General features: G+C 36.3%; 1 protein-coding gene across 2 annotated transcripts in view; it reads right to left on the bottom strand.

The window, feature by feature from the left end:
• The window catches only part of Ola1 (Obg like ATPase 1), a 159,944-nt gene that overhangs the window by 57,839 nt on the left and 83,184 nt on the right, over nt 1-18,921 (bottom strand). For both annotated transcript variants that reach the window (XM_074071127.1, XM_074071126.1), the window contains one exon: nt 17,706-17,881. In XM_074071127.1, the coding sequence (XP_073927228.1) occupies nt 17,706-17,881 (176 nt within the window). The remainder of the gene's footprint in view (nt 1-17,705; nt 17,882-18,921) is intronic.

The raw sequence follows: 18,921 nt of genomic DNA on the forward strand, positions 1-18,921 counted from the left end.
CCTCTCCTGGGCATATATTCAAAAGAATGTAAGTTAGCATACAATAGAGATACCTGCACACACATGTTTATAGCAGCACTATTCATAATAGCCAAACTATGGAATCAGTCTAGGCTTCCATCAGCTGATGACTGGATAAAGTAAGTGTGGGGTGTGTGTGTGTGTGTGTGTGTGTGTGTGTGTGTGTGTGTGTGTGTGTGTGTGTGTATATATGTATATATATATATACACACATAGTGGATTATTCAGTCCTAAAGAATGAAATCATGTCATTTCTAAGAAAGTAGTTGAAAGTGGAAACCATCATGTTAAATGAAATAAGGCAGACTAAGATGAATGTCACTTGTTCTCTTTCATATGTGGAATCCAGACCTAAAACACAAGATGAATGATGTAAGTGTAAAACAGGGGAACTGGTTGGTGGTGGGAATCAGCAGGAGCGAAGAGGGTGAAAGGAGAGGACAGGTAAGGGGTGAATATGATCAACACATTTCATATGCATGTGTGAAAATAAAATAATGCAATCCATTAAAATTGTTTAAAAAGGATAGGGAAGGTAAGAGATAGTAACAGAGGAGGTCAATTTATCAAGGTGCATTACATGCATGTATGAAAATATCACAATGAACACCCTTTGTACAATTAATATGCACTAATAAAAACAAGGAAAAAATTTAAATATCAACAAAAAATAAAAATAAAATACTTAAAAGAATAATCCATTTACTAAATGAGCAAATAGAATAGACACTTCTCAAAGAAGCAGTACAAGTGGCCAATAAATATATGAAAAAAATACTTAAAATCATCAGTAATCAGGGAAATGCAAATCAAAACTACACTGTGATTCCATTCACCCCAGTCAGAACAGCTATTGCAATGATGTGGAGAAAAAGGAACACTTTTATACTATTGGTGGGAATGTAAATTAGTATAGTCACTACAGAAAACAGTATAGAGGCTGCTCAGAATTCTAAACATGGAATTCCCATATGCTGAAGTACCACTCCTGGGTATCTATCCAAAGGAAATGAAGCTAGTATATAAACTCTTTTGCCTGCATACCCATGTCTATTATGACACTATTCACAATAGCCAATTCATGGAACAGCCTAGGTGCCTATGAAGAAACAAAGAAAATATGGTGATTAAACTACAAAGAAGAATGAAATCCTGTCATTTTCAGGAAAATGGATAGAGCTGGAGGATATCATGTTAAGCAAAATAAACCAGATACAGAAAGACAAGTATCACATAATTTCTGTCATATGTGGCAACAACAAAAAAAGATGGCTTCAAAGCAGAAGAGGAACTATTAGGGAAGGGGAATGAGAACAGAAGGAAGCAGAGACAGGACAGTGTCAGGAAACAGAAAGGAAGGTGCACATGATGAAAATATGATATACGAATGTCTGGAAATGGCACAGCAAAACCAATCAATTTGTGTAGTTAACATATACTAGTAACTACAGCCAAAAATAAAGTAAAAAAAATTAGTAAAAAGAACATGAATTTAGTATCATGTAAGTTCAAATCTTAGCTCTGCCAAGTTTGGGATAACTCAAGTTGAACACACAGTGATTGCAAGGATTAAATAAAAAAATACATGCAGAATAACTGGCATAAGGATCTGATAAAGAGGCTCAAGTGGTACAGCACATTCCTAGCAAGCTTGAGGCCCTGGGTTCAAACTCCAGTACTCCAAGAAAAAAATAAAATGAAACAACAACAACAAAAAACACAACTGATACAGTGTCAGGTATATAGTAAATGCTGATATTATTTATGGTAGAAAGCATAATGGGTTTCCACTTGTGATTCTGAAATGACATAATACGTATAAAGAGATATACTAAGTAATGAGACTAGATAGATAGCCACACCAAATTGTTGGCAATAGATAACCCTAGAGTCTAGAGAGTGTTTCCCTTTCTGCCTTCTTTTCAAAAAACTACACTACAATTGTTCTTAAATGTTTTAACTAATGAATATCATCTCATAATAAAAAAAATAAAGGCAGATTCACTAAAAGAGTGGGAAGGGGTGGGGGCTTCATCTATTCTCTACTCATTAACTGTAATCCTAAATGGATACATGTGGCAGCTTATGAAGGCGATTCACTCTTATCCCGTAATAATAACTTCTAAGCCTGACACTTCCCTCTAGCAAATCTACCACCCTCACATCTGATGCTGACACCCAGATGAGCTGATTTATGTTAGTTTTGTGGCTTTAACACAGTGAGCCAACAACACAGAACAAAAGAACTGGGGCAAGGCTTCTAGGTCAAAACAGTCTAGACAGACTCTACTAATACAGCTTCCTCCAACTCCTGTAACCGAAGAAAAACGAAACTAGGCCTTTTAGCACAAAATAGATCTAACTTGATATTTGGATTTGTCTGAATCAAAGTATTAAGCATTTGTTGCTCTGTTAGATGAATGCTACTGTTTGTGGAGGCCAGAGTACTGGTCCTTGATTATCACCTTTCTACATACTGCAGTGACTGAAATTTCCCAGAAAGATAGACAGTAAAATGACAGAATCAGCCAACTACAGCAGTAACTAATGCTCTATGTGACTGTGAGTGCATATGGGGGAAGATTGTATCTCTCAGGAATTAAAAAAACATGTTAATTCTAGGAATAACCAGGGTGGAATATATTTAGGCAGTTCTGGGTTTTCAGGTATGTCATCAACTGAAGCAAGTATGAATACTTTAACATAACAATGCCCTGTTCTCTGCCTGCTCTAAAGGTGCCAAGCAGAATGGACACCAATTTGCTCATGAGACATAGATCTCAATACACAATCTGATCATTACTAAAGAAGGAGGCAACTGTCCTTTTGATTCTTGAAAATTAGTCAGAATGGATCATATCATGTTCAATGAAGGGATAAAGAGAAATTTGATTTTAATAAAAGGACTACTGAATAAGGAGGGACATAAAGGAAGAGAACATCTTTTTAAATGATCAAGAAAAGAACCTCAGTAAATTACTTGTTACAGTTGGCAGGATGTAAAAAAGATAAAGCATCTATCTATTGACCCAACATCATTTCTTGAAGAGAATTTCTTTCTCCATTTACTGTGCAGTACCACCTTTACCACAACTTAAATAGAGTAAGTGATTGTGCCTATATATTTCAATTGGTCAGTATATCTCTCCTTGACCATCTTAACCACTGCAGGTTAGAGTATCTTTTTTGTTTTTGAGACAGGGTCTCACTATGTAACTATTCTCAAATTTGAGATTTTCCTGCCTTAGCCTCCCAAGAGTCAGCTTTATAAATTTTTACACTTGGTTAATTAATATGGATTAAATCCTTCACTTTTTTTCTTTAAAACTATCTTTTCTGTTCTTGGATCTTTGCATTTCCACCTAAAATTTACAGCTTGTCAATTTCAACAAAAAGTCATTCTGTTGGGATTTTGATTTGGGATACACTGAATTTGTAAATCAATTTTAGAGACTTAACACTTAAAAAATATTGAGTCTTCCCTCTCATTTTTTAAAAGAAGTTTGAATTCAGGGCCTCATGCTTGCTAGGTAGGTGGCTCTATACTTGAGCCATGCCTGAGCCTCATCTCATTTTTTTTTTTTGGGGGTGGGGGGGCGTTCCCTGAAGATTGACACCAGGGATTAGTAGCCAGCCAGGCAAGTACTCTCACTAATATTTTATAGTTTCTAGATAGAAATTCAAGTAGAACTTCCACTAGACTTATTCTTAGGTATTTGATTTTTTTTAAATGCTACTGCAAATGGTATCTTTAAAAAATCTTGTCAAGTTTTAGATTATAAAGTATAAAATTTTTATATGTATCTGTGTCCAACAACCCAGATTACTTCATTTTAATCCCAACAATTTATATCCCAGATTTGGTAATGTTCTTAAAAATACAAAATCATGTAATTTGTGAATAATGACATTTTTATTTCTTCCTTTTCAATCTTAGTATCATTTTGTTTCTTTTACTTGCCTTAGCCCTCATTACGGGCTAAGAGTTCAAGTAAAAGAATGAATAAAACCAGTGGTAGTAAGCATCTTTGCTCTGTTCCCAATGAGAGGAAGAACTTTATATTTTATCATTAAGTAAAATTGTTTATGTAGACTTCTGCAGATAGTTTTTCTCACACTTAAGTGGATCTTCCTGTTTCTGGTTTGTTAACAAGTTTTTTTTTTTTAAAGAAATATGAGTGAATGAATATTACTAACTCTTTTTCCCAATGTATAGAGATGATATGATTTTCCCTTTAATCTTTTACATTCATTAATTTTTGAATGTCAAACCTACTCTGCATTCTTAGAATTTTAGTCATGCCATAATATCACTAATATTTATTACTAGATTCAGTTTGCTATTATTATCGTTAGCAATGTTCATTGATGCTCATGAAAGAGATTTGCCTGTAATTTTCTTTGTACTATTTCTTTCATATAAGATTTCTTATATTAGAAGGACTATTCTGACTTCATAAAACCAGGTGGTAGGGCTGGGAGATGTAAGCTGAGTGGTAGAGCATTTGCCTAGCATCTGTAAGGCCCTGGGTTTGATCCCCAGCACCACAAAACAAAATAAGCCAATTACCCCCACCAATCCCAAAAACCAGGTGTGTAGAAGAATTTTGGTGAGATTTTAAATGTATAGGTGAGTCATGTGGACCAGCAGTTTCTTTACAGTAAGCTTTAAATTATTAGTTCAATTTCTTCAATAGATACAGGAATATTCGTATGTTCACATTCATTTTGTTAAAAGGTGTCTACATATTTTTCAAAATCACTGCGTAAATTGTTTATGATATCCTCTTATTAGTTTATTAGTGTCTCTTGGTTATGCAGTACTACATTTCCATTCTGTACTTCTCTTTTTCCATCCTCACTAGTTTCACTATGGATTCATCAATTTTATTATCAACAAACCAAATTTTGGCCTTTTAGATTTTGTTTAGTTCCTATTCTATTTCATCAGTATTTGCTCACATCTAGGATCTTTCTATCCTTCATTTGGATACTTTCAAATCTAACCTACTCTTTCTAATCTTTGTGTGTGTGTTACATGACTATAAGCTTATAGGACTTGAGTGCATATGCTGAAAAATACAGCAAATTTTAAGGTACTATACTTTCATTATCATAAGGACAAAAATATTTCCATAGTGATTTCCTCTTTGAAATCTGATCTTTTAGAAGCATATTTCTTAGTTTCCAAATATTTAAGAATTTTCTAACATATTTTTCATTATTGATTGCCAATTTTAATTCCATAGTGGTTAGATAACACATTCTTTATGTGACTTCGAGTATTTGAAATTTGTTCATTTGCTTTATGGCCAATGACATGGTTAATTTTGGTTAATGTTCCATTTGTATTTGAAAAGACATACACTCCAGGGCTGTTGGGTGTAGGGTTCTTTCTGTCAGTTCAAGTTCCTTAAATGAGTTTAAATCTTCTATATCTTTAGCAAAATTTTGTCTGCTTATTCTATCAATTCTGAAAGGAAATTAAGAGTTTTGATCATAACTGTAGATTTGTTTGCTTTGTTTTTTAGTTCTGTCTCATTTTGCTTTATATATTTTAAGGTTATTATTATTATTAGGTGCATACAAACCTTAAATGTTATTTCTGCTGGAATGTAGCTCAGTGGTAGAGCACTTGCCTAATATGGGCAAGGCTCAGGTTTGATCTCCATTACCACAAGAAAAGAAACCCAAAAAACTAGAGCTGGGTGTGGTGGCATGCATATGTATAATCCCAGTACTTGGGAGGCAGAGGAATTCTGAATTCAAGGTCAGCCTGGGCTATACAGTGAGACTCTTTATCAAAACAAAACAAAAAACCCACACACAAAACAAAAGTCCAATCTGACATCCTTTGTCTTTGTTAAAAAATTTACTGGATTAGAGATATAGTTCAGTCCTGGAGCACTTGCCTACAATGACCAAGGCCTAGGGTTCAATCCCTAGCAACACACACACACATAAACACACACATATACTGAGATGTAATTCACATAAAAATTAATCATTTAAAAGTGATTATGTTATAAAGTTAATTATTTAAAAGTAAAAGTGATTATGTTATGCAACCACCACTTCTATCTAGTTCCAAAACGTTTCCATCACTCCAAAATAAAACTGTACTCACTAAGCGTTTTCTCACCATTTCCCTCTCCTTCACAGAGTCTGGCACCTACCAATCTACACTTCTGTCTCTCTCTATTTTATTTGTTTACCTCTTCTGGACATTACATATGCATGGAGCCACTCAATAAATGATCTTTTGGGTCTGGCTTCTTGAACAAAGAATAATGTCTTCAAGGTATGTGTACACTGCAGCATCAGTACTCCACTCCTTTATATGGCTGAAATATTCAATTGTATACATATGCCACAATTTATTCTCTTGATGGACATGTACATATATTTAAATGACTGTTTTCAATTCTTTTGGGTATATACCAAGAAGTGAGATTGCTGGTTTACATAGTAATTCTGTGAATTCGGTAATCAGTTTATTGAGAAACTGCCAAACTCTGTTTCTGTTTTTGTTTTTAATGGTACTGAAGTTTGAAATCAGGGCCTGGCCCTTTTTAGGCAGGAGTTTTACTACTTGAGCCATGCTCCCAGGCCCCTTTGTCTTTTAATTGGAATACTGTTAGCAGTTTTACTCCATTACTCTCTCCCACCTGTTCAACTATTATTGTCATGTATTTTAACTGATCTCTTAACTGTTAAAACCAGAAGATTTCTTATTTTGGCTTTGTTTTTCCTTTTTTTAAATCTTTTTCTTCCTGCACCAGGGGTAGAACCCAGTGCCTCACAAATGCTAAGCAAGCACTGTTTTTGCTTTTTATTTTAAAATAAATACAAATGTATAGAAAAGCTGCAAGAACAGAAAATGTTTATATACTCAGGTTCACTTATTACATCATTGTGCTATATTTATTTTTTCTCTATCTCTATGTATGCTTATATACATTTACATAAGAAATATAGGCATATTGTTACTTCCTAACACACACACACACACACACACACACACACACACACACACACACACACACACACACGAAGAACTCAGTGATGAAAAGAAAAGGGTCAACCACCATCTGAGAGTGCAGTTTAGAGGTACAGCACTTCCCTAGCATTCATGAGTCCCTGGGTTTAATCCACAGCACTGTCAAAAAGATGACTAAGGTTCTGATTTGCACCTCTAACAGACAATAATACATTTCATTGAGCTAAGAAATACTGGAAGTGAATTAGGTCTGAAGGAGAGAATACTCTCAAGTTTGGTTTTAGAAGTGCTATCTTTGAGATATCTGAGAAACCTAAGAGATTCAAGTTAGGATTAAATATACTAGTTTGGAGCTCAGAGGACATATCAGATATAAATATGGAATTTATGAATGATAGTTGGGTGCCAGTGGCTCATGCCTGTAATCCTAGCTAAAATCAAGAGAATCAGAGGCTGAAATCAAGAGAATCACAGTATGAGGTTAGCCCAGGCAAACAGTTCTCCATCTCCACAATAATTAGAGTAAAATGGGCTGGAAGTGTGGCTCAAACAGTAGAGTGCCTGCTTTGCAAGCATGAAGCCCAGGTTTCAAACCCCAGACCTACCTCCCACCCCCCAAAAAAGAGGCATTTAAGAAGGATGATAAAGAAAATATGGTAGAGGTTTTTCCAAGATGGCGGCTACAGAGAGGAAGCAGAAACCGTGCCTCCTAGAGTGAAATCTTGGAGAGACACTAGAGACACACCTTGCAGGCAAAACCACCATGAAGACGCAAAACTTTGACCCCTCCACACCTCCAGCCCGCATAGAGCATCTCCAATTCATGTTAATGGAGAAACCAGGAAGGCCCCGGGCTGCCAGTCGCCTGCACCCAGATGGCTTGGGAAGACATGGATAAGGTGAGCTTAGCGGAACCGTGGTACTCCCACAGACAAGCCTGGGCCAGATCAGCACAGCCCCCTGGACAGACTGACCTCCACCGGGGAAAAAAGAGAAACTGAGTAATGAGCAATAAGAACAACAAAGGCACGCAGGAAAGAGGGTGGGACGCACTGAGCACTGAAGATTGGGGGAAGGGAATCCTTCCCAGGACTGTAAATAAACAAGCCAGGTGGGCTGGAGAGGCTCTGGCGGGAGCTGGGTGCACCCCCAGCAACCAGGAACAGGAAAGCTTGTGAGAGTGGCGGAGGGAGGAAAACTCCACAGGAGAGGGGAAGACCCACTTCCCACTGAACTGTAAACAAACATGGCGGCTGGCAGGAGCAGCAGCACCACCCCAATAATCAGGAGCAGGAAAGCTTGTAAAAGCCGTGGTGGGAGGAAAACTCCACAGGAGAGGGGGGAAGACCCACCTCCCACATGAACTGTAAATAAACACCCAGGCCTGAGAACCAGGTGCACTGTCACCTTTCCCAGTGCTTGGAAAGGGAAAGCTTGTAGCAGAGGCTACAAGGAGCACAGGAGAACTCTAAGTAAACAAAGCCTGCGGGGGCCAGGTGAGTGCTAAGCTCACCCCTGAGATCTGCATAAATAACGCTTCCAGCAACAGCAGGCAAGCCACAGCTGCAGATACCATTCTCAGAACTGTCTCCAGACTCTTTTTTTAAATTCTCTCTCCCTACCTCTGATGAGAAAACAACGGAACTACACCTGCATGCTGAAAAACTTAGTGAAACTGTATTGCATTTGAACTTGGGACACTTTGTGGGTTTTTGTTTTTTGTTTTTTTGTGTAGTTTTGTTCTACTTTATGCATCCCCTTTGATGAGACAATTACAGAACAACATCTGAGGCACCATCTCCAGGATTGGAGACTGAGACAGATACCAAAATTATTGAGACCGAAACTTCATTGCATTTGAACGTGGAGGGTTTTTTTAAATTTATTTTTTTATTATCTAGTTTTCATTTTGTTTTATTTTATTTATATATATATATTTCTTTCATTTAATTATTTTTCATTTTTATTATCTTTATTCTTTTTATTTTTTATTTTCAATCCTCTCTCTCTCTACTGCCTGTTCAGCTTACGGTCAATTAGTACACTAACGCTCCCTGTTTATACCTTTGTAACTTCCTTGATTGATTTCTTGTTTCATTTTCTCCTACTTGTCTGTTTGTTTTTCCCTTTTCTTTAACTTCTTTCTTTCCATCTCCTCTCACCCTTCCATTCTAAATCTTACCATTGTTATTATTACAAGCTAGAAAATACTTAATTGCACACAGTACAGGGACAGTAACAACACCAAGGACAATAATGGAAGACAGAAAAAACAGGGAAACCAGTTTCCCCACAGCAAAAAATTAGTACAGGAACCAGAGGGAAATGAAGAAAACAGATACTCAGATCCAGACTCCAACAAAATGAAGATAAACTATGCCAAAGAATCCAATGAAGCCCACAAGAATAATTTAAAAGAAGACATACTCAATGAGAATTTTATAGAGATGATACTGGATATGGTCAACCAAAATGTACAGGAGACACTCAAGAAATTCCAAGACAACAAAAATAGAGAATTTGAAAAAGCAAAAGAAGAAATAAAGGAAACCATAGAAGCACTGTATAAACACCAAAGTGAAACAGAGAACACAATTAATAAACAGATAAATGAACTCAGGACAAAAATAGACAACATTAAAGAGGAAACCACCCAGGGTATGATTAACCTCAGAAAAAAGAACGAAACAGAACTGCAAAACAAAATGGAAGGCCAATCCAGCAGAATAGAACAAACAGAAGACAGAATCGCAGAACTTGAAGATGAAATGGTAATTAAAGGAAAAACCGAAGAACTATTAATTAAACAACTCAAGACCTGTGAAAAGAAAATGCAAGAACTCACCGACTCCATCAAAAGACCAAACTTGAGAATTATGGGCATCGAAGGAGGAGAAGAGGTGCAAGCAAAGGGAATGTGTAATATATTCAACAAAATAATAACGGAAAATTTCCAAAATATAGAGAAAGATATTCCCATACAGATGCAAGAGGCCTCCAGGACACCAAACAGACCAGATCAAAATAGAACTACCCCACAGCATATCATCATTAAAACAACAAGCTCAGAAACTAGGGAAAGAATATTGAAGGCTGTAAGAGAGAAAAAACAAGTAACATACAAAGGTAAACCCATCAAAATCACAGCAGACTTCTCAACAGAAATATTAAAAGCAAGAAGAGCATGGGGTGAGATCTTCCGGGCACTGAATGAAAATAACTTCAACCCCAGGATACTCTCTACCCAGCAAAACTATCATTCAAAATAGATGGAGCAATAAAAGTCTTCCATGATAAGCAGAAACTAAAACAATATGTGACCACAAAGCCACCACTACAAAAGATTCTTCAAGGGATTCTGCACACAGAAAGTGAAACCCAACTTAACCATGAAAAGACAGGCAGCACCAAACCACAGGAAAAGAAAAAGCAAGAAAGTAGAGAGTAACCTCAACTTAGGTACACGCAATCAAACCTTCAAACAACTAAGATAACTAAATGACAGGAATCACCACATACCTATCAGTACTAACACTTAATGTTAACAGACTTAACTCCCCCATCAAAAGGCACTGCTTGACAAAATGGATTAAAAGGGAAGATCCAACAATTTGTTGCTTACAGGAGACCCATCTCACCGACAGAAATAAGCATAGGCTTAGGATGAAAGGCTGGAAGAAGATTTACCAAACCAATGGCCCCCGAAAACAGGCAGGAGTAGCAATACTTATCTGTGACAAAGTAGACTTCAAACCTACATTGATCAAACGAGATAAGAAGGACATTCCATACTAATAAATGGGGAAATAGACCAAAAGAAAATAATAATCATCATCAACATGTATGCACCCAATGTCAACACACCCAATTTCATCAAACATACCCTAAAACATCTAAAAACATATATTAATGCGAACATTGTGGCTGTGGGAGACTTTAACACCCCATTATCATCAATAGAAAGGTCATCCAAACAAAAAAATCAATGAAGAAATCCAAGATCTAAAATATACAATAGATCAAATGGACCTACTTGATGTCTACAGAACATTTCATCCAACTTCTACAGAATATACATTCTTCTCAGCAGCCCATGGAACCTTCTCCAAAATAGATCATATCCTAGGCACAAAGCAAGCCTCAGCAAATATAAGAAAATAGAAATTATACCGTGCATACTATCTGATCACAATGCAGTAAAACTAGAACTCAACAACAAAAGTAAAGGCAAAAAACATGCAAAAAGCCGGAAACTAAATAACTCATTACTCAATGAACAATGGATCATCGATGAAATAAAAGAGGAAATTGAAAGCTTCCTGGAAGTCAACGAAAATGAAAACACAACCTAACAGAACCTATGGGACACACCAAAGGCAGTCCTGAGAGGAAAGTTTATAGCTATGAGTGCATATATTAAAAAGACTGAAAGATCCCAAATCCATGACCTAATGATACATCTCAAACTCCTAGAAAAACAAGAACAAGCAAATCCCAATACAAATAGAAGGAGAGGAATAATAAAAATAAGAGCTGAAATCAACGAAACAGAAACCAAAAAAACCATACAAAGAATCAACGAAACAAAAAGTTGGTTCTTTGAAAAAATAAATAAGATCGACAGACCCCTGGCAAACCTGACTAAAATGAGAGGAGAAAAAACCCAAATTAATAGAATCAGAAATGCAAAAGGGGAGATAATAACAAACACCATGGAAGTCCAGGAAATCATCAGAGACTACTTCGAGAACCTATATTCAAATAAATTTGAAAATCTTAAAGAAATGGACAGATTTCTAGATACATATGATCATCCAAAACTGAACCAAGAGGACATTAATAGATCTATAACACAAAATGAAACTGAAGCAGTAATCAAGAGTCTCCTCAAAAAGAAAAGTCCAGGACCTGATGGATTCTCTGCTGAATTCTATCAGACCTTTAAAGAAGAACTGATACCAATCCTCCTTAAACTGTTCCATGAAATAGAAAGGGAAGGAAAACTGCCTAACACATTTTATGAAGCCAGTATTACACTTATCCCAAAACGAGGCAAAGACACCTCCAAAAAGGAGAACTATAAGCCAATCTCCTTAATGAACATTGATGCAAAAATCCTCAACAAAATAATGGCAAACCGAATTCAAGAACACATCAAAAAGATTATTCACCACGACCAAGTAGGCTTCATCCCAGGGATGCAGGGGTGGCTCAACATACGAAAATCAATAAACGTAATAAACCACATTAACAGAAGCAAAGGCAAAAACCTCTTGATCATCTCAATAGATGCAGAAAAAGCCTTTGACAAGATCCAACACCATTTCATGATAAAAGCTCTAGGAAAACTAGGAATAGAAGGAAAGTACCTCAACATTATAAAAGCTATGTATGACAAACCTACAGCCAGTATTATACTCGACGGAGAAAAACTGAAACCATTCCCTCTAAAATCAGGAATTAGACAAGGATGCCCACTATCGCCACTCCTATTCAACATAGTACTGGAATTCCTAGCCAGAGCAATTAGGCAAGAAGAAGGAATAAAAGGAATACAAATAGGTAAAGGAACTGTCAAAATATCCCTATTTGCAGATGACATAATCCTATACCTTAAAGACCCAAAAATCTACTCAGAAACTCCTAGACACCATCAGTAGCTACAGCAAGGTAGCAGGATATAAAATCAACATAGAAAAATCATTAGCATTTCCATACACTAATAATGAACAAACTGAAAAAGAATATATGAAAACAATTCTAAATGGAGATGTGAATGACCTCTATAAGGAAAACTATAAACTTCTGAAGAAAGAGATTGAGGAAGACTATAGAAAGTGGAGAGATCTCCCAAGCTCATGGATTGGTAGAATCAACATAGTAAAAATGTCTATACTCCCAAAAGTAACCTACATGTTTAATGCAATTCCCATCAAAATTCCAATGACATTCATTAAAGAGATAAAAAAAATCTACCGTGAAATTTATATGGAAACACAAGAGGCCACAAATAGCCAACACAATACTCAGTCAAAAGAACAATGCAGGAGGTATCACAATACCTGACTTCAAACTATATTACAAAGCAATAACGATAAAAACAGCATGGTACTGGCACAAAAACAGACATGAAGACCAGTGGAACAGAATAGAGGACCCAGATATGAAGCCACACAACTATAACCAACTTGTCTTTGACAAAGGAGCTAAAAATATACGATGGAGAAATAGCAGCCTCTTCAACAAAAACTGCTGGGAAAACTGGTTAGCAGTCTGCAAAAAACTGAAGCTAGATCCATGTATCTCACCCTATACCAATATTAACTCAAAATGGATGAAGGATCTTAATACCAGACCACAAACTCTAAAGTTGATACAGGAAAGAGTAGTAAATACTATGGAGTTAGTAGGTATAGATAAGAACTTTCTCAATGGAACTCCAGAGCACAGCAACTAAGAGATAGCATAGATGAATGGGACTTCATAAAACTAAAATCTTCTGCTCATCAAACGAAATGACCTCTAAACTGAAGAGAACACCCACAGAGTGAGAAAAAATATTTGCCAGCAACACATCAGACAAAGAACTGATAACCAGAATATATAGGGAACTTAAAAAACTAAATTCTCCCAAATCTAATGAACCAATAAAGAAATGGGCAAGTGAACTAAACAGAATTTTCTCAAAAGAAGAAATTCAAATGGCCAAAAAAACACATGAAAAAATGCTCACCATCTCTAGCAATAAAGGAAATGCAAATTAAAACCACACTAAATTCCACCTCACCCTTGTTAGAAAAGCCATCATTAGCAACACCACCAACAACAGGTGTTGGCGAGGATGCGGGGAAAAAGGAACCCTCTTACACTGTTAGTGGGAATGTAAACTAGTACAACCAATCTGGAAAAAAATTTGGAGGCTACTTAAAAAGCCTCCAAATTGATCTACCATTGATCCAGCAATACCACTCTTGGGGATATACCCAAAAGACTGTGACACAGGTTACTCCAGAGGCACCTGCACACCCATGTTTATTGCAGCACTATTCACAATAGCCAAGTTATGGAAATAGCCAAGATGCTCCACTGCTGATGAATGGATCAAGAAAATGTGGTACCTATACACAATGGAATTTTATGCAGCCATGAAGAAGAACGAAATGTTATCATTCGCTGGTAAATGGATGGAATTGGAGAACATCATTCTGAGTGAGGTTAGCCTGGCCCAAAAGACCAAAAATCTTGTGTTCTCCCTCATATGTGGACATTAGATGAAGGGCAAACACAACAAGGGGATTGATCACTGTGATCACAAGATCACAAGATAAAAGCGAGTGCACACAAGGGAGATATGAGGATAGGTAAGACACCTAAAAAATTAGGTAGCATTTGTTGCCCTCAACACAGAGAAACTAAAGCAGATACCTTAAAAGCAACTGAGGCCAATAGGAGAAGGGGACCAGGAACTAGAGAAAAGCTTAGATCAAAAAGAATTAACCTAGAAGGTAACACACACGCACAGGAAATTAATGTGTGTCAACTCCCTGTTTAGCTATCCTTATCTCAACTAGCAAAAACCCTTGTTCCTTCCTATTATTGCTTATACTCTTTCTTCAACAAAATTAGAGATAAGGGCAAAATAGTTTCTGCCGGGTATCGAGGGGGTGGGGGGGGAGAGGGAGGGGGCGGAGTGGTTGGTAAAGGAGGGGGTGTGGGCAGGTGGGAGAAATGATCCAAGCATTGTATGCACATATGAATAATAAAAAAATAAAAATTAAAAAAAAAAGAAATTTCTTAGGCAATTGACACAAACTCTTAAAACTTGGGTTTTCTGAATCAGTATGAAGGTAAGAGAATAAATACTACAGATCATCGGGTTTAAAAAAAGATCATATATTTTTAAAGTATAGCTGGACATGGTGGTACTCACATACCAGCACTTAAGAGGCAAAAGCAGGAGGATTTTGAGTTCAAGGCCAGCTTAGACAACATCGTAAGTTCCGAATTCGAACGGGCTATATAGTGAGACCCTGTCCCCACCCTCAACCCCTTCTCCCAGCAAAAGAAAACATAGCTAGGCATGAGGACATATGCCTGTAGTCTCAGCATTCAGGAGGTGTAGGTAGAAGGATTGCAAGTTTGAGGTCAGCCTGAGCTATGCAGAGAGACCTTATCTTAAAAATCCAAGAACTGGGAGTGTAAGTCATCAGTGACAAAACACCTGTCTAACATGCACAAGGCCCTGGGTTTGATCCACAGTAGCACAAAAAAAATTTTAAAGTAAATAATAATAAAAATAAATATAACTCTCCAACAGCCTGTCCAACAAGCTGGGAATGTAGCTCCGTGGCAAAGAACTTGACTACTATCCGTGAAGCCTGGACCTTCATCCCCAGCACTGCCAGGGAGGGAGGGGAAGGAGAAAGGAAGGAAGGAAGAAAGAAGGAAGGGAGAAAAGATATATGAGGTGTTAGTGCACTGAAACATTCAATATTGTAAACATTAATTCTTCCCTCCAGATTGAGTTACAGATAACCCAAATACTATTTTTGATAAACAACAAAAATTTAAAAAAATTCTAAAAAGTCATTTGCTTTACCATGTTTATAAATTTTGGGTTTGCTATAAGACAACTTATGGCATGCATTCTCAATGGGGGGTGATATCTCCTATAGTGGGGCAAAAATTGAGTCAGGGGAAGGCTGTGTGTGAAAAAATTAGATACTTAAAATAGTTTGTGGCCCTCAAAAGCTCAATCCCACCTAACAAAATCTTACCATTAGTATTTCTCTCTACTAGAGAGAAATATGAACTAAATAATTTAAATTCGACTTTTTTTTTTCCTTATAGGTGGTAATAATGAAAAAATGTTGGGAAATACTGACCTAAATTTCTTTTTTTCCTGCAGCAGCTGAATCTAAGATAAGGGCACAAAAGAAGTAGGACTGCAGTTTTTGGAAATCAGAAAATTAGGCTATAATGTGTCCATATATCCAGAAGAGCTTGACAGTGAAGGGAAAAATGAATAGGGAAAAGGTGTTAAGACTTTTCTGCAAACACAAGATCAAGCTATGCTTTCAAGTCTTAAACAACAGAAATTTTCAGAACGAGGTTAGAAATGAGAAGAGAATACTGTTACAAGGAGCACTCAGTATTCTGGCTTTCTTTAAGAAAAAAGCAGGAAATGATAGTCCAAGAATTTCAGAAGAGCCTGATGAGAAATTTACTTTTAAGTCAGTTATGTTCCTGAAAGATCTGTGGATTTAAGTTTCAATGAACAAGTAAGTGATTGCATTAAGGATTTAAGGATTTATTAGTAACCATGTTTGGGAAAATAAATTTCATCTCAAAGGGGAAACACACACACACACACACACACACACACACACACACACACACACACACACCCACCCACCCACCCACCCATACTTTTTGGCAGTGCTGGGAATCAAATCCAGGGCTTATTAGGGAAGCACTCTACCACTAAGCCACACCCCCAGCCCCAGGAATACTTTCTTATATTCACTTTCCCCTTTCCATTCTAAACCTTGTGTAATTACCTCAGACAAATCTTCATTTTCCATTCTATTTGAATAGGAAATGACCATGAACAGAAGTAAAACAGCTTGGGCTTGCTACATACATTAAGGAAACCAGTAGCACAACAAAGGTCTTCCTATCCCAAGTCCAAGTGCTTTTGACCTTTATTGTCTAAATTTAAAAGGTGACTTTGGAAATGACTTCTTCCTTAGTAGCATAGTGTCTCAAATTTATTAAAAATAAATAAGGGCCAGACCTGGTGACACATACTTGTAATCCCAGCTACTTGGGAGGGGGAAGTAAGAGGATTGCTGTTTGAAGGCTAGTCCAGGCAAAGTTAGTGAGATACTCTCTCAGAAACAAAATAAAAACAAAAAGGGCTGGGGGCTTAGTTTAATTGATAGAGCACTTGCCTATCAAACAGAAGACACCAGCTTCAATCTCCAGTAGCACCAAAAAAATAAAAACAAAAAAGAAAGAAAGAAAAATCTTTCCTACAACAAAGATGCATGAAAAGCAATAATGGTTTATAGAAGAAGTTAGTAACCAATAAAATGTACAGTTATGGCACTGCTTTTTTTTTAACATAAAAGACAATTCAATCATAATTAAACCAAAAGCTTAAAAACTTATTTTAAAACATTTACTATGGTGTTATTAATAATTACTCACTAATAATGTGAGAGGAGACATGTTTGAGTACTAAGGACAATGATACATGTTTTCATCCCATAAGAGAAATATTTATGTGTCTAGTTTAAGAGTGCACTCACTTTAACAATCCCTATGGAAGACCAATCTTTTGTGTAAATCACTAATTCAGATCCATGAAACTTATACATTCAGTCATTTCTGTAAATCCAACAAAGTTTTTCATTACAAAACCATACTTCATTAAACACTAAACCTCAAAGATCTACACCACAATCATATAAAGAGCCAATATTATTAATTATGGCTTGCTAAAAACACTATGACCTTTGGTTGACCAAAAAAAATGAAGTTTCTCAAAAAAAATTTTGACAGGAATAACTCTTAGATTCTAAAATTCCCTAGCAATATTATCTTATGTGCTTTATTTTTACAATTTCAACTAATAAAAATAAACTCAAATATTTAAAGAAAGCTGTAACTTTTTACTTACATATTCAGGTTTTAGTTTTTTATCGCCTCCTCTCACAGCCACCTTTTCTAGTTTATCTATAATGGGCCCAATCATTTCCTCGTCTTTAAGCTGAAGTTCTTCATGTATTATTTCTATATCTCGAATGGGATCTACACTTCCTTCAACATGCGTGATATCATCATCTTCAAAAGCACCTAAAATAAAGGGAAGCAAGTCAATAAATAATACCAAAGGCCATTATGTTTACAGGGAGTAGACTGAAAGATTTTTTGCAGGTGAATAGCTGTAATGGGTAAGTTATTCTTATTTCTAAGCAAGTAGAGCATAGTATTTTTTTCCCTCATTTAGTAATACTTAGGGTACTAGCAACAAAACAATTCAAAAACCTCAACATTTAAAAAACCGATTTAAATAAATAAAATTATGGCCTTTACAGAAAAAAAAATTATGTTCCTTAACTACTAGTACTTCCAAGTTTGGTACATTAAAAAAGACAGTGAAAGCATGAAAGTCCGAAGTTCTGAACTGCACTATTAGGGTTTCCAAGGGAAACCAGATTGGGGGGGAGGGTGGTGTGGAATCATCTGGCAGACCTCTTCCCTGCTTCAATCTACTTTATCACTGTGGTTCTGACGGTGATTAGATAATGAACCACTCAGACACACAATTTACACAGCAGCTAATTTCATCGGCCTGATTTGAGGGTATGGTTTTTAGGGGGCTATCAGAGAAGCAGATGAAGGTGCATTTGTCATATATGAGTGACAACCATTCACACTATCTGAACAAAATGGTGCTGGCCCTTATTAGAAACACATGCTATTATCACATATTTAAAGTGCAGTTGAAGCCATAATTTCAAATTGCCAACTGGAAACATAAGGGTAAAACAACCAGATATTACTGAAGCATGTGTACTGACTTTATGCCCTTTTGAAGACATAATGTGGCAACATAATTCAACTGGGATTTACTCAAATTATCAGATAAAGAACAGGATCACAAAAATGAGCAAATGCTAAGAAATATTATAAACAGCAACAATACGGCCACAAAACAATAAACATATTTATAAACAAATTAATTTCATTAAAACTATTAATCTGATTATACTTCTCAAATGAAATGTTTTCTAACATAAAGTATCAATTACTTCAGATAGAGGTATAATAGAAATCATGAGTTTGCTAACAGAAACAGTTAAATATAGCTCATTCTTAGATATCAAACACAA

The sequence above is a fragment of the Castor canadensis genome, chromosome 4 (genome assembly GCF_047511655.1).
Source record: "Castor canadensis chromosome 4, mCasCan1.hap1v2, whole genome shotgun sequence".
In the NCBI taxonomy this organism is placed as follows: domain Eukaryota; kingdom Metazoa; phylum Chordata; class Mammalia; order Rodentia; family Castoridae; genus Castor; species Castor canadensis.